The sequence below is a fragment of the Schistocerca nitens genome, chromosome 10, assembly GCF_023898315.1.
Source record: "Schistocerca nitens isolate TAMUIC-IGC-003100 chromosome 10, iqSchNite1.1, whole genome shotgun sequence".
Taxonomy (NCBI): Eukaryota; Metazoa; Arthropoda; class Insecta; order Orthoptera; family Acrididae; genus Schistocerca; species Schistocerca nitens.
In genome coordinates, this window is record NC_064623.1 from 66932044 (window position 1) to 66954498 (window position 22455).

The 22455-nt window shown below is 40.1% G+C and overlaps 1 protein-coding gene across 1 annotated transcript; it reads left to right on the forward strand.

The window, feature by feature from the left end:
• Window positions 1-8413: 8413 nt before the first annotated feature.
• Window positions 8414-10815, forward strand: LOC126210447 (uncharacterized). Its single transcript, XM_049939679.1, has 3 exons — window positions 8414-8544; window positions 9809-9986; window positions 10165-10815. The coding sequence occupies exons 1-3, from the start codon at window positions 8521-8523 to the stop codon at window positions 10512-10514; spliced, it is 552 nt and encodes a 183-aa protein (XP_049795636.1). The 5' UTR covers window positions 8414-8520; the 3' UTR covers window positions 10515-10815.
• The last annotated feature ends 11640 nt before the right edge of the window (window positions 10816-22455 follow it).

Below are 22455 nucleotides of genomic sequence, written 5' to 3' on the forward strand. Positions count from 1 at the left end.
ACGTACTATGATGCAACCAATGCCATTATTATGTTACTGATTGTGTATGGAATAATATGGGGTGTCCATTTAAAGAAAACATAAGTTTGTGTTGAAACCAATATTTGAATGTGTCATTTTATTTACTTTCAAGAGCCCCTGATGTGCTATCATACCCACGAAAGCCGTTTGTCAATATCTACTGTGGTTCCCGAGATAGTGGTGGTGAAAACTTTGGGTAAGAAACTCTGGATATGAAGCAATTACAGCAGCAACTTTTATGTTGGGAAAGCAACAGTTATCTACATCTACATGGATAATTTGCAAGTCACACTTAAGTGCCTGACAGAGGGTTCATTGAACCACCTTTACAATAATTCTCTATTATTCCATTCTCGAACAGTGCATGGAAAAACGAACTCCTGTATCTTTCTGTGGGAGCTCTGATTTCCCTTATTTTATTATTATGATCGTTTCTCCCTGTGTAGTTTGGCATCACCAAAATATTTTCACATTTGTAGGCTAAAGTTTGTGACTGAAATTTTGTGAGAATATCCCGTCACAATGAGAAAAATGTCTTTATTTTAATGATGACCATCCCAAATCCTGTATGATGTCCAATCCCCCCTATTTCTCAATCATACTAAATGTGCTGCCCTTCTTTGAACTTTCTTGATGTACACTGTTAATCCTATCTGGTAAGGATACCACACCACCCAGCATTACTCCAAAAGAGGATGGACAAGCATAGTGTAGGCAATCTCTTTAGCAGATCTCTTACATTTCCTAAGTGTCCTGCCAATAAAACTCTCTCTTTGGTTTGCCTTCCCCACTATGTTTTCTGTGTGCTCTTTGCAGTTTATGTTGTTTGTAATTGTAATCCTTAGGTATTCGGCTGAATTAACAGCCTTTATATTTGATTGATTTATCATGTAACTGAAGTTTAACAGATTCTCTTTAGCATTTATGTGAATGACCTCACAGTTACAGCAAAATCTGGTTCAGACAGTGTACTTGTGGCTATAACAGAGTCAGATGGGGGATGAAAAACTATAAATGCCCCTGTAGTAGCTTCTTCAACTTCTCAAGCCCCAACAGTTTCGCCACCTGTGACATTGGCAGTTGACTCAGTCATGCAATGCACTGCTACCTCTCTGTGACTGACTGGCTAGTGTCATTGCTGCATAGACTTCTCCAATTGCCAGGAGATGGAGGTCACAAGTAACCAGCAGCCAATGTCACATGGTTGACGTACCTCTGTGTTTATTTGGTGGCTGAAGGAACTCTGGCACAAAGACAGAGATCTCAGTAGACTGTTACACTGGCTGCCTTGTTTGTGATCTATCATTCTACTTTTTGTTGTGTGAGGAGAAAAGAAATAAATCACTTTTTTTATAACAACACCAGGTGTTACTGTAGTGAGAAGGCCTAACTTTGTGTACGTGTTAGGACAGCAGACCAAGGTTCAACTGTCAAGGATCTGAAACTGTGGCAACAACAGAACAGCAGCTGCAGGGTGAGCAGCACACTCAAGTACTGACAATCCTGTAACACATCAAGCAGGCTGCACAACAGCAGTTTATCACAACAGCTACTGCCAATTCTCACCATTTTGCTCAGAAAATGAAGACAGCAACCAAAACTATAGAAGCCTGCTGTTTCACTTCCAGGCTAATAAATCCACCGTTGATGCTCATATGCGTGCTTTTTTGTTAGCTAATAATCAACAGCAATTTGCTAAGTTTTCAAAAACAGCTACAAGTTGCACTTTGTATTTTTTATTATCACTGGTTTCGCTTTTCAAATGAACAAGAGCATCATCAGACTATACACTGCTAAGAAACTGTGACCCCTCACCTATACAGAATTATTGGACATCCTCAGTAAGATCTCTCTGCTTTATGAACAACAAACTCACATCACAGCAATCGGGCATGCACTCTTTCAGTGTCATAAGAAACCTAATCGTACATCACAAGAGCATCTGATCGCAATGTTCTGATGCAAAAATGTCAACTAAAGTGTGAAAGAGACACCTGTAAACAATCGTATGCTGAACTTTTAGACAAGATGTAATAATTATCATCAGAGATGTGGGTACAATCAGGAGCACCCTAGGTTAATGCAATAGGATCACTGTTGTTCTCTGTATACATAAATCACTAGGCAGACAGGATGGGCAGCAATCTGTAGTTTGGTGATGACACTGTGCTGCACAGTAAGGTGTCGAAGTTGAGTGACCGTAGGATGACAAAACAGCAGCTAGCTCTAAATGTAGAAAAATGTAAGTCATTCCAGATGAGTAGGAAGAACAAACCTATTATATTTGGATACAGAATTAGCAGTGTCCTGCTTGATACAGTCACATCGTTTAAGTATCTGGGCATAATATTGCAAAGTGATATGAAATGGAACAAGCATGTGCAGACTGTAGTAAGGAAGGCGAATGGGTAGAATTTTGGGAAAGAGTGGTTAATCTGTAAAGGAGACCCTGATACAGGATTCTAGTTAAATTGGAAATTTGTGTTAAGTTCCTATGGGACCAAACTGTTGAGGTCATTGGTCCCCAGGATGCTAGTGTGACCTATTGGTGGTGGTGGTGGTGGTGGTGGTGGTGGTGGTTAGTGTTTAACGTCCCGTCGGCAATGAGGTCATTAGAGATGGAGCGCAAGCTCGGGTGAGGGAAGGATGGGGAAGGAAATCGGCCGTGCCCTTTCAAAGGAACCATCCCGGCATTTGCCTGAAGCGATTTAGGGAAATCACGGAAAACCTAAATCAGGATGGCCGGAGACGAGATTGAACCGTTGTCCTCCCGAATGCGAGTCCAATGTGCTAACCACTGCGCCACCTCGCTCGGTGGTGTGACCTATTCTTGAGTACTGTTCAAGCATTTGGGATCCACACCAGGTCTGTTTAGTCCCCCTTAAACATCCCAACAACCACCACCACCACCACACCAGGTCAGATTAAAGGAAGACATTGAAACAATTCAAAGACAGCCTGTTAGTTACCAGTAGGTTTGAACAACATGTAAGTGTTACTGAGATGCTTCGGGAACTCAAATGGGAATCCCTGAATGGAAGACAACATTCTTTTCAGGGAAAACAATTGAGAAAATTTACAGAACTGGCATATGAAGCTGATTGTCAAATGACTCTATTGCCGCCAACATACATTTTGCATAGGGACCACAAAGACAAGACCCAAGAAATTAGGGCGCATACAGAGGCATATAGACAGTTGGTTTTTCCTTGCTCTATTTACAAGTGGAACAGGAAAGAACATTACTAGTAGTGGTATAGGGTACCCTCCACCATACGCCATATAGTGGCTTGCAGAGTGTTTATGTAGGTGTAGATGTGCCTGTCAAGGACATTTGTGCAGAGGCACTTAAGCAAGCAAATCCTACTCTCCACGAAATTTGGCAGTTGTAAAAACTTCCAGAATGTCAGCTGCAGTACAGAAATCTTTTGATGAGCTTACAATACCTTCTACAAAAAAGTAGGGCCAGCAACATCACACTACATGTGATAGGTGCAAGTCAAGCTTGCTCTCTTAATTGGTCTCAGGACTCAATCCCCGACATCCAAATAATCTGCAGTGCACTACAGCAGTGTCTCATTCTTCCCAGGAATCACCTCTGGCCCAATCTCGCTATAACACAGACACTCGGTTACAAGTCTGTCCAGATAGTTGTTCACTATTACTCACTGAGTGGCAATATAAGGAAATACGCTACACACAATGCTCTAAACAGGGACCCATGGCAGTGCCTGATAGAGCCACATTGAGACAACACAGTAAAAAAGTGCTTCAGCCACAGTTGAATACTTCTACAGAATGACTGCAAAAGTTTTCTCTCTGCGGATATCGACACACCAGACTGTGATAAATGAGGAAATTTACATTCAGACTGGTGCAGCATCACTTTGGCCTATGACAGACAGACTCATATCCTACAGCCAACACTACACAGTGTCACCCTGTGTCACATTATATGGTGAATGTACAGTAACAGTGTCTTACAAAGGGTGTCAGCTGTCCACTTACATTTTTTGCAGTGCCTTTACTAAAGACACACACACCTTGATTACAAAATCATTAGAGTCTGGGCACAGGTGAGGTAGGAAACCGACTGTTCCATTCTGGCATTCAACTTGAGCAATTTACAGAAACCACTGAAACCTAAATTTGAGTGGCTGGACTGGGACTTTAGCAGCCATCCTCCACAATATATACGTACAGTGTCTCACCAATGAAGCACCTTGCTCACTGAAAGAGTGAAGCTAAACTCCCTAATATCACTGAATAAATGAGTCACTACTAATATTAGGCTGGTCTCCTTCCTTATAACAGAATACTAAACCATCTGTCTGTAAATAGCATATTTTCAGCAGCTCAATGTGGATCCCACGAACACCTGTCTCCTGAGAAAGTAATATTTCACCTCACAAACTCAGTTTTAATGTGATTACACAAGGAAAAGAACTACTGGCGTTTTTCATTATAGTCTCCATAAACGTGAAGAAGAATTTTATTCTCAGGCCCACAGCTGGTAAAGTATTTTGGAAACACAAGTTACACAGGTAGCCTTTTGTTTTTATTTTATACATCAGTACTTATTTTGGTTCTTTGCAGGAGTTTCAGCATCATAGCCATATTCTCAAGCAATCGTTCCTTCCGTCAGTTGAGCTGCTGGGCTGGGGCCCAGCATCACAGACATCCCACCCAAATTAAAATTGCAAATTGTGCAAGAAAAGATTTCATTGAGAAAGGGGGAATGCGATGGGAAAATCAGAGAAGCTCTCTTGAGACTAATATTGTACAGAGTTGGGATAGGATTAGGAGGGAGGGAGAATGAGGAAACTAGCAGCTGGTAAGGAGGCAGCAAGGAACACTTGTGAATGGTTTCTTATAGGCAGGTTTCATCAGCTGTCAGAAAAGTGTGCAGCAAGAGACCTCATCTGCAATTAGGAAATGTGTATTAGAAATAACTGTTAAGAAGAAGGTACTGCTGCTAGGTAAAGGCTGTAGGCACAGGTGGGGCATAGTCCCTCAGTTGCAGGAGATAGGAAGTTCCAAGTCATCGAGATCTTCGTACAAGGAACACAGCATCCCAACACTGTACACTTCGAAACTTCCTGGCAGATTAAAACTGTGTGCCCGACCGAGACTCGAACTCGGGACCTTTGCCTTTCGCGGGCAAGTGCTCTACCAACTGAGCTACTGAAGCACGACTCACGCCCGGTACTCACAGCTTTACTTCTGCCAGTACCTCGTCTCCTACCTTCCAAACTTTACAGAAGCTCTCCTGCGAACCTAGCAGAACTAGCACTCCTGAAAGAAAGGATATTGCGGACACATGGCTTAGCCACAGCCTGGGGGATGTTTCCAGAATGAGATTTTCACTCTGCAGCGGAGTGTGCGCTGATATGAAACTTCCTGGCAGATTAAAACTGTGTGCCCGACCGAGACTCGAACTCGGGACCTTTGCCTTTCGCGGGCAAGTGCTCTACCAACTGAGCTACCGAAGCACGACTCACGCCCGGTACTCACAGCTTTACTTCTGCCAGTACCTCATCTCCTACCTTCCAAACTTTACAGAAGCTCTCCTGCGAACCTTGCAGAAAGGCAAAGGTCCCGAGTTCGAGTCTCGGTCGGGCACACAGTTTTAACCTGCCAGGAAGTTTCATATCAGCGCACACTTCGCTGCAGAGTGAAAATCTCATTCTGGAAACATCCCCCAGGCTGTGGCTAAGCCATGTCTCCGCAATATCCTTTCTTTCAGGAGTGCTAGTTCTGCAAGGTTCGCAGGAGAGCTTCTGCAAAGTTTGGAAGGTAGGAGACGAGGTACTGGCAGAAGTAAAGCTGTGAGTACCGGGCGTGAGTCGTGCTTCGGTAGCTCAGCTGGTAGAGCACTTGCCCGCGAAAGGCAAAGGTCCCGAGTTCGAGTCTCGGTCGGGCACACAGTTTTAATCTGCCAGGAAGTTTCATATCAGCGCACACTCCGCTGCAGAGTGAAAATGTCATTCTGGCTTACTGTACACTTCATTAATCAAATATATTTATTTGGCAATTTCACACACAAAACTGAGGCAGAATACATTAACAGTCAATTGCAGGAAACACTGGCTAGTTTAATGACTTTCCACAGCACAATCAAAGACTTGCTTGATGGTGTGGAACTTTTTTGTGTTGTTTTAGGGCACAAAAACAACTGAGTTCATAAGCTTAGAACACTAATAGGAAAAAAATTAAAAGTGACCACACATTATGTCCGATTGATGGAAGGAAAGAGAGCTAAGTATAAGGACTTCCTCTTGGAGAAAGATCCACAAAATACGCCATAGAGACAGTGGAGGTTCCAAACCAAACATTAAATGTCCTTCACCATATTGCTACAATGGATGAAAGGTAAAACGTGGTTGACAGCCCACGCATCATTCACTAAAATGGCCGACAGGCTGCAAACATACACTCAAATATAAGTGGTTAAAAAAGGGGGGGGGGGGCATTTGGTCAGGAAAAAGTAAACCATCAGATGTTGATGACAATGAGCACAAAGTGGCGGGGGATCACCACCTAACAAATGGTGATGACTAAAAAGACAGTGCCCAGTATGCAACCTAGCTAAAATGATCTCCTAATGGTGACAGGGAGAGGCTTAATTCCCCAGAGCTTATTCCCATGAAGAGAAGACCAATGATGATTCCAACGTGACACCACCTGCCAACAGATGGCAACACAAGAGATCATCTGAAGAAGTGGAAGACCTAGCGGTCCAAGGTAGGCCGATTGTAGTCTTTGCAGAGGCATAAGCAGCCTCATTTCCCGTCAGACTGATGTGGCCATACAGCACACAGAGGCTCTGAAGGATACTCAGAGAATTTGAGTATATGACACAATTAAAAAGCCTGTGTTGCCGAATGTACTGGGTGATCTGATAGTGGGTGAAGAGCTCGGTTGTAAATATTGAGCAGTGTTCTGCAAGCTGATACCGAAAATGGTCGAAATCAAGGCTGACGGCACACCCAACACCACGGTCAGTCTTAGAACCATCGGTGTAGATGAAGGTGCTATCGCTAAGTTGAGTGCAAATGTCGAGAAACTTACAGCTACAGATCAGATCCATAGTATTTTCCTTAAGAAGTAAGTGAAGTCCAAGATGGACAAGGAGCACAGCACAAAGCCAAGGCCTTGAAGGGTTCACACTAGTCCTGCATGACCGAGTAAGCGAGCACAAAATACGAGATGGGCCGAACACACCCTAACTAGATAGGCTGCCCACACTATAGTTTAATTCTTTTATCTTGGCGGTTCGCGCATGCCCGCCCAGACGCGGGGGGTTGCTGTGTTGCCAATTGTACACGCCAAGAGAAGCAGCGCCATAGTATAGTTTGCAGACTTACGTTTAGGGGGGAGTGCGCAGTTTATGAAGCCACCACAGCCGCATTGACCCTTTCGCTGCTACAGAGACGTGCTCCCCGCATTCCGCGATTTTGTCATCATTGCACTGCTCTCCTGTGCAGACACATGGTGTTTCGACTGCTTTGACACACTTTATCATTCACTTTCACAAAAACTATTTGGCCCAAAAATTTGATTTTTACACATCTTCTTGACTGATACCTTCCCCCCATAAATGACTTAATTTTGTTTCGATGATCAAAGCAGTTATTGTGCAGCATTAGATGTAGTAAACCATTGCACGAAATTTTGAAGAGTTTGCAGAGGTCCATAGCATATACTTTCCTTATGGTCAATTTTAGTTGCCACTAGAAATTTCAAAAAATTACATTCAAACGAATAAAATTCATGAAGTAAGACACTTCGATATTGTTTTTGAATAAAGAAAATATTAAACACCGAACAAGGTTTGAACTCAGAACCTTTCGCTTAGAAACCATACACTTTAATCATTATGCTAACGCAGCTCGTCATTCAATACAGTTCCCGAAGGACTTTAAAATATTACGCAAAATACCGACAGGCACTGTTGGTATGACTGAATTACTCACGTTTCGTCGAAGTACAATAGGAAATAAAACAATTACCGCTGTTCTTTATTGCGAAAAAGCGGTTAGTGAGAATGATACAAACACCTTTCGTTGCTATCGCCTTATTGCTTGTTTGCTTTAATTAATTCATAGAATATGAAGCAATTGGTATAAAGATTGCTTTTTCCAAATTTTCTATAAAAGAAAGTCTGCTATCAAGACATTGCTTTTGTTCAATTACTTTATTTATTACTGAACGTTTCTAAAACTGAAGACACTACTCGTCCGTGCTCTGCACAGTAGTCGAGCTCAGGCAACGTCGTACTCTGTTTATTGGCTGACTGTGTTTCGTGACGTCAGATGCGCAGAACGAACCTAAACTCGGCCGCCGTCATAAATGACGCGCACTTTAGTTCTAGTGACCGAGCGTAGAAGCCGTGAACGAATACGTAGCACATAACTTCAGAAACATTACACGTGTGGTCATACGTGTGAGACTGCAGCCAGTACGGGCTTCTCATTTGTGCTGTGTCTCTCTGTAATCATGCAGCGCGAGGAAGCCAGTGCAGTAAGACGTAAATTGAAACCAATGTTTACACACTGAAGAAACGGGAAGGTCTAAAAAGCCAAGTATGGATATACATTTTTGTTGGTTGTAGACGAAAACAGTGCGTCTACTGGGTACGTATCGTGCATAAACTGCTCCACATTATTGTGTTTCCAGTCGGGAACCCTCATTTAAAGAAACACAGGTGCAAGAAACCGACCAAGATACAGCTCCTTCAGGGATACCGGCAGTAATAAAAAATGGTATTACAGCAAAGTGTGCTAAACATATGAGACCTTTTAATGCTGTTTCCGGAGAAGGTTTCAGAGAACTAGGCCAAGAATTAATATATCTCGGTGCGCATTATGGAGAAGTTAACGTGGCAGATGTCATGCCACATCCTCTACTATAAGCAAACATGTCAAAGAACAAGCTTACGCAAAAACAAACAGTATAATGCCTTCTGTTATTGCGGAAGTTATTAATAAAACATGTGCTGCGACAGTTGATATGTAGACTGATTCGCATAATCAGGTGCACTATTTGACGCTTACAACACATTTCATTAACTCAGATTGGTCTCTTGTGAACAATGTTTTATTTACAACAAAATTCCCGGACGTTAATATTATGAAAGAAATTGAATCGTGAATGGCAGATTGGGACATTCCACCGGACATGTTGCACAGTTTTGCCTTTGTCTCCGACCAGTGTAATAAAGGCTTTGGAAAATCACAAAAGGATTCCTTGTGCTGCTCATTGTATAAACACAGCACTTAGCCCTACTTTCGATGAAGATAACTTATTGTTAAATCATGCCCCAACATCGCATCAACAATAAATAATGCAAAATGGATAGTAACGTACATTAAGAAAAGTGGCCTCTGCTCGTCTTTGAAATCATCGTGAAACCTTGTTTCTGCACACGCTGGAACAGCTTGTACACTATGCTGTAATCCTTACGCACTCAGTATAAGGAAGCTGCTGCTTTGCTGACGGAAAAGGACTCCGCTTACAGATTACAAGGATATGATAATGAGCTTGCAGGAAAAATTGCGCATTGTCTGAGACCATTTAGAGAGGCCACAGATGAATTAGATGGCGAAAAAGAACCGACAATCCAGTTAGTTCTTCTTCGGTTTCACAAATTGCAACAAATTTGCAATGTCAATGACACTGACTGTCAGGCGAGTAAAGTTAAAGCACTGTTTCATTTTGATACGCGGTACATTTATAATTAACTAGCGTAATTTATGTGTACTAACAGATAGGTATTTTTTACCAGGAGGTACAAAGGATTAAAAATCGAGCATTGACTTTCGCTTGTGAGAAGATTGTGATCACTTCCAGACATAAAATTGCTACGTTTCTTTGGCCGTCTTTCCATGATCTTAATATGCCTGAAATAAATGAAAAGCAGGAAAATCTTAGCAATGTGCGACAAATGTGTGCTACTTACGCAGGTATAACATGCAACCATTAACATAATCGTTTTTGCATGGTTAGTGGGTACTGTATTATTGAGAAATGTTATAATTCGTATAATATTTCATTAACGTAAAGCACCTCGTTTTTACGGGAACGTTTCGATGATTTCCACATCAGTTCTGTATTACTTGTCTCTTTTGTTTATTACCATAGATCCTTCAAGTATTGTGTCATCACCACCCAGAAAGAGAGATCGTTTCAAGGAATGGGGGAACAGATCATCCGCAACAGATCAAGTAGATCTCTACATTTTTATGCACCCCGGAGATGATGATATCTTAAGAGTGGTAACAGACTTGATGAGAGAATTTAGCAACTGGAGCAGCTTTTCATTAACTGAACAGCAGTTACACTATCAGCACCTTTCCAACATGGAGAAACAAATAATTTACTGTCAGAAAACAGTGGAAGATTTCTGGAAGTACTGGAGTATGTCATGCTCTTGCATTACCTCCACCAAGTCAAACACCGAACCAGACGATCGTGATGACCTGAGTTGGTGATGATATCTGTCTGCAACAAATAATTCTCTCAAGGCACATGTGGAAGATACGAATACAGGAGCTGAAATAAGACAAAGATGGAGTCCTACACATAGCCATCCTTGTCACTGCCAATGGAAGACACCTCATCGGGCCTGTCTGACTGATCCTATCTCTGGAAGGATGAGGGCAATCGGTAAACAATGTCTCAGAATTGTACTGCATCTCTGCTTTTGTAGTAAAAGATGTTACATAATTACGATGATAAAGAAGTTCTGTGTAATCAAGTTGTATGTTACTTGACATTAAATAATTTTCTAATTGTTCCCACACACCTGTTGCGATTATTAATAAATAGCCAACATCTCAACAGTTTTTGGAAATGGAAATTGGCAGGGCTCACTCAGGAGAGTACTGTGGAAAGGTTTTGAGACTCAAGGTGAGATTCTTATTTTTATAGATATAAGAGCAAAGTTTTTTTTATAAACACATAAAAACAGAACAGCAGCACAAACAGCATTTCAGAAAACTACTTAGACAATCACCACCACCAGTAACAGAAACAAAAAAATGGTTCAAATGGCTCTGAGCACTATGGGACTTAACATCTGAGGTCATCAGTCCACTAGAACTTAGAACTACTTAAACCAACTAACCTAAGGACAACACAAACATCCATGCCCAAGGCAGGATTCGAACCTGTGACCGTAATGGTCGCGCGATTCCAGACTGAAGCGCCTAGAACTGCTCAGCCAAACTGGCCAGCAACGGAAACAATGCAACCCACTTGCAAGAGAAGAGTAAGTCCATCACCAATCCACCAATCTGCGGGACATTCTAGTGACATGGCCCATACAGATTATTTAAAACTGCTAATATGTAACAGGGTTAAGTAACATATGGGATAAATCAAAATTACTCCAGACTATCTCATCAGAATCTTAGTATTGTGCAATAGTGAACAAAGGTTACTGAAAAACGTCCTCCAAAACTGCAAATACTAAAAGGATCTCTTTTTAAATTTAGGGGGATATTGCAGCTTAATTTTACTGACATCATATTAAAATCTTATCACATTACATTTACAAATTTCAGAGAATAGGCTTTCCATCTTCAGACACATGCCACCACTTGAACCAAATTACATCACGTAATATCTTCAGATCAGCCCACAAATCAAAATATTCCCAAGTCGACATTTTTCTCTTTCCTCTTGACAGACCCAAATTCTATAGTGACCAGATAGCATGTTTAACTGCACATCTTTAGTTAACAGCAAATTTTCTTCAACATGATGTCACAACTTTGAGCACCTTGTATCCTGTGTGTCCAATAGGTTATTTATGAACCAATTTCCAGTTTTCATTCAATATATTCAATCCTTTTGTGTGCGAAAATAGAAACTTGCTTTTCCAAGACAGTTTAAATGCTGTTAGCTTGAGACAAGATATTCTCTTACACTGGTAAATAATGATTGTGGTCGCAGTTCCATGTACTCAGCTAAAATTAAAATTATTCTTATATTCGGTCACATACGAACAAGAGGGTGAAATAATTGATTAAACATTTATTGGCAAAGAAATATATAGTTATGATGTTTAAATGACTACTATTTTTTTTTAGTTCCCAAGACAAATTTGAGCTTAACACTGCAATGTACGGAGTCAAAATGAGCCATTTTTGTTTTTAAGTGATACCTATGTTTCACAAAATAGTTGAAGCAAATATTCCTTTTATGAGTTTTATTAATGAGCAAAGTGGCCATATTGACCTCTTCAAGATAATACTATACTTTTGTTTTATTTAACGCACTCAAGCTTCAACTGTTTACTCTGTGACACAATAATTAACTTTTGTTCATGTTGTGGTATGAATGGACAACAATGAACACACTGTAATTTACCTTTGTTTGCCAGTCCCTCACAAAACTAACTGCTACAAAGTGATGTGAAGATTGAAGTGTATCAGAAACAGTATTTACCTGAAGATCTGCTACTTTCAGACTTTATAAAGAGCTCTGCAGGATGAGTAGAAAGCGTGTCTGTGAAATTATAATTCTCGAGGTTTGACAAGAAGCACACACACTGTATTTTTACAGATTGATAAATCTGTATTGCTCCGGAAGAAACTCAGAAAAAACATACTGTGTGTTACAAGGGTGGATCTGACATCACTATAAACATGCAACTCTTCCTGAGTAAAAGTAGGTGCCAATTCACACAATTCATGACTTTGAAGCCTGACAAGTTCGGACAAAAGTACTGGTTAGCTGTCGATGTTCATAGTGAGCATAGTCTCAATGGTATCCCTTACCTTGATCAGAATGAAGATGAAGGGGTTTCATATTATGTAGTGACGCATCTCATGGAACCCTTTTGTACCCAAAGGTAGAAAGGTCACTACAGAGAATTACTTCTCTCCCCTCAAATGTGCCAAGGAATTGAAAGAAAACTCCACCTCCAGTGTAAGAACAGTAGAGGAAGAAGGGAAAAGCACATGCTCCAATGCCTTGAAGGTCCTTCTGTACGCGACAAAATTTTTAAAATGTGGTGATATTTCATTGCTGGTCCATCAGGGAAAGAAAGTGAAAAATGTGATAGTGATGAGTTTCCTTCACTCTGGTCGTACTATAAATACAAATGAAGAAAGAACTGCAGAACCTGTATGTTATTACAACAAGACAAAATTTGGGGTTGAAAGAGTGGACAAAATGGCCAGCTAATATTCTGTAAAGGCCTTCTCAAGAAGATGGCCAGTACACTACTACTACTACTACTACTACTACTACTACTACTACAATATTCTTGACCTAGCAGGAATAAATGCACATGTAGTAGTCAGAACTGTTACTGAGAAGATCAAAACAAGAAGTTTTATTCAGAAACTTGGGCAGGAACAATACTCTGAGTATCTGAAGAGTCACTTACTTCACAGGACCACAGACGATCATGAAAAGGGAAATGAAAATTAAGACAAACTAGCACAAAAATGTCAGGTTCCTAAATTCTGCAAGTATACTCCTACTAACTGCAGTGCTTGTAAAATGACGATTTGTGGAAAACGCACAAAGAGAACCGACTACAAAAGTGTCAATTGTGTACAAGAATAAACCACCTGAAATTGTTGCAAACACAAATAATTAAATTTTTTATGCATTTAGAACTATGTAGCCGCCCCCCCTCCAATTGTTTACTCTTTGTTGTTGTTGTTGTGGTCTTCAGTCCTGAGACTGGTTTGATGCAGCTCTCCATGCTACTCTATCCTGTGCAAGCTTCTTCATCTCCCAGTACTTACTGCAACCTACATCCTTCTGAATCTGCTTAGTGTATTCATCTCTTGGTCTCCCTCTATGATTTTTACCCGCCACGCTGCCCTCCAATACTAAATTGGTGATCCCTTGATGCCTCAGAAAACGTCCTTCCAACCGATCCCTTCTTCTAGTCAATTTGTGCCACAAATTTCTCTTCTCCCCAATTCTATTCAATACCTCCTCATAAGTTATGTGATCTACCCATCTAATCTTCAGCATTCTTCTGTAGCACCACATTTCGAAAGCTTCTATTCTCTTCTTGTCCAAACTATTTATTGTCCATGTTTCACTTCCATACATGGCTACACTCCAAACAAATACTTTCAGAAATGACTTCCTGACATTTACTACTTTAAGTGTGTCATTTCCTAATCCAATTCCCTCAGCATCACCCGACTTAATTTGACTACATTCCATTATCCTCGTTTTGCTTTTGTTGATGTTCATCTTATACCCTCCTTTCAAGACACTGTCCATTGGGTTCAACTGCTCTTCCAAGTCCTTTGCTGTCTCTGACAGAATTACAATGTCATCGGCAAACCTCAAAGTTTTTATTTCTTCTCTATGGGTTTTAATACCTACACCAAATTTTTCTTTTGTTTCCTTTACTGCTTGCTCAATATACAGATTGAATAACATTGGGGAGAGGCTACAACCCTGTCTCACTCCCTTCCCAACCACTGCTTCCCTTTCATGCCCCTCGACTCTTATAACTGCCACCTGGTTTCTGTACAAATTGTAAATAGCCTTTCGCTCCCTGTATTTTACCCCTGCCACCTTTAGAATGTGAAAGAGAGTATTCCAGTCAACATTGTCAAAAGCTTTCTCTAAGTCTACAAATGCTAGAAATGTAGGTTTGCCTTTCCTTAATCTTTCTTCTAAGATAAGTCGTAAGGTCAGTACTGCCTCACGTGTTCCAACATTTCTATGGAATCCAAACTGATCTTCCCCGAGGTCCGCTTCTAGCAGTGTTTCCATTTATCTGTAAAGAATTCGTGTTAGTATTTTGCAGCTGTGGCTTATTAAACTGATAGTTCGGTAATTTTCACATCTGTCAACATCTGCTTTCTTTGGGATTGGAATTATTATATTCTTCTTGAAGTCTGAGGGTATTTCGCCTGTCTCATACATCTTGCTCACCAGATGGTAGAGTTTTGTCAGGACTCGCTCTCCCAAGGTTGTCAGTAGTTCTAATTGAATGTTGTCTACTCCGGAGGCCTTGTTTCGACTCAGGTCTTTCAGAGCTCTGTCAAACTCATCACGCAGTATCGTATCTCCCATTTCATCTTCATCTACATCCTCTTCCATTTCCATAATATTGTCCTCAAGTACATCGCCCTTATATAGACCCTCTATATACTCCTTCCACCTTTCTGCTTTCCCTTCTTTGCTTAGAACTGGGTTTCCATATGAGCTCTTGATATTCATACAAGTGGTTCTCTTTTCTCCAAAGGTCTCTTTAATTTTCCTGTAGGCAGTATCTATTTTGCCCCTAGTTAGATAAGCCTCTACATCCTTACATTTGTCCTCTAGCCATCCCTGCTTAGCCATTTTGCACTTCCTGTTGATCTCATTTTTGAGACGTTTGTATTCTTTTTTGCCTGTTTTATTTACTGCATTTTTATACTCTCTCCTTTCATCAATTAAATTCAATATTTCTTCTGTTACCCAAGGATTTCTACTAGCCCTTGTCTTTTTACCTACTTGATCCTCTGCTGCCTTCACTACTTCATCCCTCAGAGCTACCCATTCTTCTACTGTATTTCTTTCCCCCAATCTGTCAATTGCTCCCTTATGCTCTCCCTGAAACTCTCTACAACCTCTGGTTCTTTCAGTTTATCCACATCCCATCTTAAATTCCCACCTTTTTACTCTTATTAGGTTTTTACAGGTTTCATTGTAGTTGTTACTGTGTAGTCTCCCACAGCCAGACTCAGTTTTGCCAGTACAGCTTTCTTACATTAGGACGCACACAATACCCAGAAAACTTTTACGTCATCTTCACCGTAATTTGTTCATTTTTAATAACTGGCATTATTTGCATTCTGTTGCATTTTATTCACAATTCTGTATCTTAATAGGCATATACGAGGTGTGTTAGAAAAGTAATGATACTGACGATATTGCGATTGAAGTGGCAGTGCTGTGTTGCTCTACTTGTGTAATGTGTTCATCCCTTAAAGATGCCAAGTCCAGATTTCACCTCTGTACACCCACCACATGATGTGTGCCCACCCATGATTTTTAGTGCGCCCATCCATGTATCCTGGAGATACTAATAGGTATCAGATAGATTATATAATGGTAAGACAGAGATTTAAGAACCAGGTTTTAAATTGTAAGACATTTCCAGGGGCAGATGTGGATCCTGACCACAATCTATTGGTTATGAACTGCAGATTGAAACTGAAGAAATTGCAAAAAGGTGGGAATTTAAGGAGATGGGACCTGGATAAACTGAAAGAACCAGAGGTTGTAGAGAGTTTCAGGGAGAGCATAAGAGAACAATTGACAGGAATGGGGGAAAGAAATACAGTAGAAGAAGAATGGGTAGCTCTGAGGGATGAAGTAGTGAAGGCAGCAGAGGATCAAGTAGGTAAAAAGACGAGGGCTAATAGAAATCCTTGGGTAACAGAAGAAATATTGAATTTAATTGATGAAAGGAGAAAATATAAAAATGCAGTAAATGAAGCAGGCAAAAGGGAATACAAACGTCTAAAAAATGAGATCGACAGAAAGTGCAAAATGGCTAAGCAGGGATGGCTAGACGACAAATGTAAGGATGTAGAGGCTTGTCTCACTAGGGGTAAGATAGATACTGCCTACAGGAAAATTAAAGAGACCTTTGGAGAGAAGAGAACCACTTGTATGAATATCAAGAGCTCAGATGGCATCCCAGTTCTAAGCAAAGAAGGGAAGGCAGAAAGGTGGAAGGAGTATATAGAGGGTTTATACAAGGGCGATGTACTTGAGGACAATATTATGGATATGGAAGAGGATGTAGATGAAGATGAAATGGGAGATAAGATACTGCGTGAAGAGTTTGACAGAGCACTGAAAGACCTGAGTCGAAACAAGGCCCCGGGAGTAGACAACATTCCATTAGAACTACTGATGGCCTTGGGAGAGCCAGTCATGACAAAACTCTACCAACTGGTGAGCAAGATGTATGAGACAGGCGAAATACCCTCAGACTTCAAGAAGAATATAATAATTCCAATCCCAAAGAAAGCAGGTGTTGACAGATGTGAAAATTACCGAACTATCAGTTTAATAAGTCACAGCTGCAAAATACTAACGCGAATTCTTTACAGACGAATGGAAAAACTGGTAGAAGCGGACCTCGGGGAACATCAGTTTGGATTCCGTAGAAATGTTGGAACACGTGAGGCAATACTAACCTTACGACTTATCTTAGAAGAAAGATTAAGAAAAGGCAAACCTACGTTTCTAGCATTTGTAGACTTAGAGAAAGCTTTTGACAACGTTAACTGGAATACTCTCTTTCAAATTCTGAAGGTGGCAGGGGTAAAATACAGGGAGCGAAAGGCTATTTACAATTTGTACAGAAACCAGATGGCAGTTATAAGAGTCGAGGGGCATGAAAGGGAAGCAGTGGTTGGGAAAGGAGTAAGACAGGGTTGTAGCCTCTCCCCAATGTTATTCAATCTGTATATTGAGCAAGCAGTAAAGGAAACAAAAGAAAAATTCGGAGTAGGTATTAAAATTCATGGAGAAGAAGTAAAAACTTTGAGGTTCACCGATGACATTGTAATTCTGTCAGAGACAGCAAAGGACTTGGAAGAGCAGTTGAACGGAATGGACAGTGTCTTGAAAGGAGGATATAAGATGAACATCAACAAAAGCAAAACGAGGATAATGGATTGTAGTCAAATTAAATCGGATGATGCTGAGGGGATTAGATTAGAAAATGAGACACTTAAAGTAGTAAAGGAGTTTTGCTATTTAGGGAGTAAAATAACTGATGATGGTCGAAGTAGAGAGGATATAAAATGTAGACTGGCAATGGCAAGGAAATCGTTTCTGAAGAAGAGAAATTTGTTAACATCGAGTATAGATTTAAGTGTCAGGAAGTCATTTCTGAAAGTATTTGTATGGAGTGTAGCCATGTATGGAAGTGAAACATGGACGATAACCAGTTTGGACAAGAAGAGAATAGAAGCTTTCGAAATGTGGTGCTACAGAAGAATGCTGAAGATAAGGTGGGTAGATCACGTAACTAATGAGGAGGTATTGAATAGGATTGGGGAGAAGAGAAGTTTGTGGCACAACTTGACTAGAAGAAGGGATCGGTTGGTAGGACATGTTTTGAGGCATCAAGGGCTCACAAATTTAGCATTGGAGGGCAGCGTGGAGGGTAAAAATCGTAGGGGGAGACCAAGAGATGAATACACTAAGCAGATTCAGAAGGATGTAGGTTGCAGTAGGTACTGGGAGATGAAGAAGCTTGCACAGGATAGAGTAGCATGGAGAGCTGCATCAAACCAGTCTCAGGACTGAAGACCACAACGACAACAACATCCATGATTTGTGTTAAGGGGAACATTCCTTACCACGAACACAAGTTTTTGCTGGTACAAATCATTTTTGGAAGGCTTAGAACATGTTGTAGATGGACCTCACTCAGGGAGACCTTCAACTCCAAAAAATGACCAAAATGTCGAATGTGTGCTCTTGTGAGATCAGACCGCCGTTTCATAATATGGATGATGGGCGACTGTTAAACTTAAGACTTTCACTGTACATGAAATTCTGATTGAAGGCAGACATGTGGATGCCGCATCATGACAACACTCAATGTCACACGGCCACTTCCATCACAAAATTTTTGATGTGTTGTTTTCCAGCCCTCCTATTCACCTGATCTCAGTCCTTGTGAGCTTTTTCTTTTCCTGAAACTTAAAGATGTCTTAAAAGGACGTCATTTTGGGACTCTGGGAACATTCCAAAGCATGTGACCAACATGTTAAAGGCCCTACCAGTTGAACCCTTTCAGCACTGCCACCAAGAATAGTAACAACTCCACCAGTGTAGAGCTGTCAAAGGGAATTACTTTGAAAGGGACAATATTGCTGTTTGAGAAAAATAAAAACTTTGACAGATTAAAAAATCAGTCTCATTACTTTTCTCACACACCTCACAAATAACATAAAAACATTATAATATAATAATTGCATATAATTATGAAATAGTCATCCAGAACATTATTCTTATGTAGCAGGGGTCAAATTGACCTCTCTGTGCATTAGAGGGGGCAAGGAAAGGCTGGGTGTCCTACTGTTAATAATAATTGTGGGACCAACAACTGCTATGTAATGAAGTCATTGGGATTTCCACTGCATGCTAAAAACGTTATTTAAGGAAAGGAGTACCAAGATAATGTGGAAAACCACCACACTCATCTTTCTGTAACTCTAAATTCTGCTATTATGTCATTGAGGATTGACACGCTAAAGTAAAGTCAGATACATGGGTAATACAAGGCATAAGGAAATCATAAGAAAGTCTTAAGAACTTAATGCAACAGCAAACAAAATGCAGTTATGAATAATATGTAAGGAGTTACATCATATACACTCCACAAACCATTTGCCCGTGTGAGCGCTGTAACTGGTCTAATCAGTCTTTTTTATTATCTACTACATCTCAGTACAAATGCACATTACGAATTATACTCGGGGCTGCTTCTAGCCTCATCTAAAGCCACTAATCTGATTGAGCAAAATCTACGGTAAAAATTTAAAGATATGGATTCCAGGAGCTCCTTACAACTTGTTTTACATATGTCTCTCTGACAGAAATGTTTCATGAATGTATAAATTCTTTTTCAGGGCATTTAGTGGAGTACCTTAAGCTCTGTGATAGGTCCTCTGGTTTTTATAAATTACTTAACATAACAGGAGTCAGTAAGAGGACCAGTGTGTTCACAGATGACATTAGTCTCTTTATTACAGGATACAGCAAAGGTGATCAACACCAAAATGTCTCTATGACAGCAGAGGAATCAGAAAAATAAAATGAAATGATCATGTGGCATTGATGGCTGGGAGGCCCCATCCGGGGAAGTTCGGGCACAGGGTGCAAGTCTTATTTAAGGTGATGATAAAATGGTCATGAGGACAGCATAAATTAGATGGGTTAGAAAACTCACTGTGAGACAGAATAACACAGTGTGGACCAACTTTAGAGAGACCAAGAGCCAGAAATAATAATGTGTTAGATACAAGCCGCTAAAGGTGGGAAAAGCTTGTTGAACTACTGAACAAAATGGTGGGTATATGTTATAGCACTCAAAGACCATTTAAACCAAATATTTAAACAATACTTGGTGTGTACAATGCAAATGTTTATAACCCTTTATGGTATGGTGCACTCTTCTAGTGAAATTCATGTGTGCAACACATCTTATAAGCTGCAGAAAAAAGACACAGTCAACAAAAGTATATACATGGAACATCGGTATACATCTTAACTACTTATCCTCCCTTCTCTCTTTGCCCATCTCCTCCAAATTCCCTCCCTCTCTCGTGTTTCCTCCCACCATCCTCTCTGTCCTCTTACATATCTGTCTGACCTTGAGCCTTGTTTGTTATTGGGAATGAAATCCTGAGTGGAAGCTGAAGTTGCTTAAAATGAATGGGCAAGGTTACAAAATTTCGCACAATTCAGACTGTGTAGGAGTACTTTAATCATAAGTTGATAACCCACAAATAGAACTTTCCTGGTGTCTGTAAAACCGATGGCAAGAAAGAAAACAAAATGATACACCGTTGTGTATACAATCTCTGTTTGAAAAATAATGAAGCGTACACGGAAAGGAGGAGGAATGTCAATGCGACATGAAAAATGAAGTAACACTTACAATCTATACCTCATGATCAGGAGAAATGTCAGTGAAATACAACAAATTGCACAATCCACATACAATTGATGACAGGGGAGCGAAACAACAGAACAAGAAAAGAAAGGAAAATGACAATTGTAGTTTATTACTTATTTTGCATGTAATTACCATGTCTAAAGAATATAATGGTAATACAAGTCTGGCATCAACCAAGAAGAGACCTAATTTGGGTCAAATGACTGAGGTAAGAAACTTTAGGCACAATTTCATGAAGAAGGGAAAGACGGTCATTGCAGTGAATTGCCATGTTTTACAAACAAGTCTGAGGACGACAGAAAATAGGTTTTGTCATGACTCTAATCTGCTCGCTACTAGAAACGAACAGAGTACATACTTATGTGGTCTAACAGACATTATGCCAATCGCTCAAAGGAGGTCTAGGGAAACCAAATTTGAAGCACAGTTTCATGATTAAAGTTACAGGTATATGGTTAGAATTCCAGTAGATCAGCATATGGTTAAAATAAATGTACATTACTAAGCATTCCTGTCCATCTTTGGTATTTCTAGGTCATAACCGCTAGTGACCTTACAAAAAATCAAAGGCCTGGAGCAACTCAGGTTGACAGACATGGAAAACACAAACCAATCAAAAAAACACTCAGAATTAATACTTCATTATATTGAGGATCGCATAAAGTACTTTAAATGAAGACAAAGCCATTATAGTCTCCATGACTCAAGAAAAGTGTACTTGCCAGACAGCTTATCAGTTAGAAAATGCATTCTATGTTTATGGATAAGAATCCCAATAGTCCAAGTCATATATATCTACAGAAAAATATTCTGTAACAAATTTAACATCAGTTTAGGATAGGTGCAGTACATGTGACACTTATGCAGCTGAGTTTAAAATTAGAATCCCACAACAAAACAACTTAAAGAGTGTGCAGAGGATAAGGAAATTGAAGCTCAAATATATCACTTAGGCATGCAAAACAAATTGCATCTTAAAAAAGTTGAACAGTTTTATACATGTAAATGATTTGAGAGGATCACTACCAAGAAAGATTTTGATACAAATGCAATTGCAATGAATTTTTCAAAGGAAACAATGGAAAGTCCACATGGGAATAACAACACTGTAGGAAAAGATAGATTGCTACTTATCACAAAGAAGGCACATTATGTTGCAGATAGTCACAATTAGAACTCTCCTACACTAAGCTTTTGACCACAACCTTCATCAGCAAATGAGAAACACATATCATTCATACACAAAAAGAAAACACACCTCATGCACACAGCCTCTGATATTTTCTTTTGTTAATCTTCTCAACAGCTTTAGCAGTCGCGTGTGTTAGGTGTGCTTGCTTGTGTGTGTGAATGGTATGTGTTTCTCTTTTGCAGATGGAAGGTTGTGGCCAAAAAAGTGTCTTAATTGTGCCTGTCTGCATCTTGACGTGTGTTCTTTATGGAAAGTAGCAATTTATCTTTTCCTACATTGTAGATTTCCAAAATAATTTAGCCATACCTAATTCATCCACTAACAAGATATTACTGCAGATAGCTTTCGCCGTTTTACTTTAAGATACTTGTTTTGTCTAGTGGGCACTTGGCAGTCTATACATACCCAGACAGTTGCACATAAAAGTGACCGTAGATGAAGTGTGTTCTATGTTACATCACTTTGTATTTTGTGAACGTGGTGAAGAGGTTAAACACTTCATAATCTTCAGTAATTCTGCATGTGGACAGAACAAGAACGGAACTGTTTCCAGGTTTCT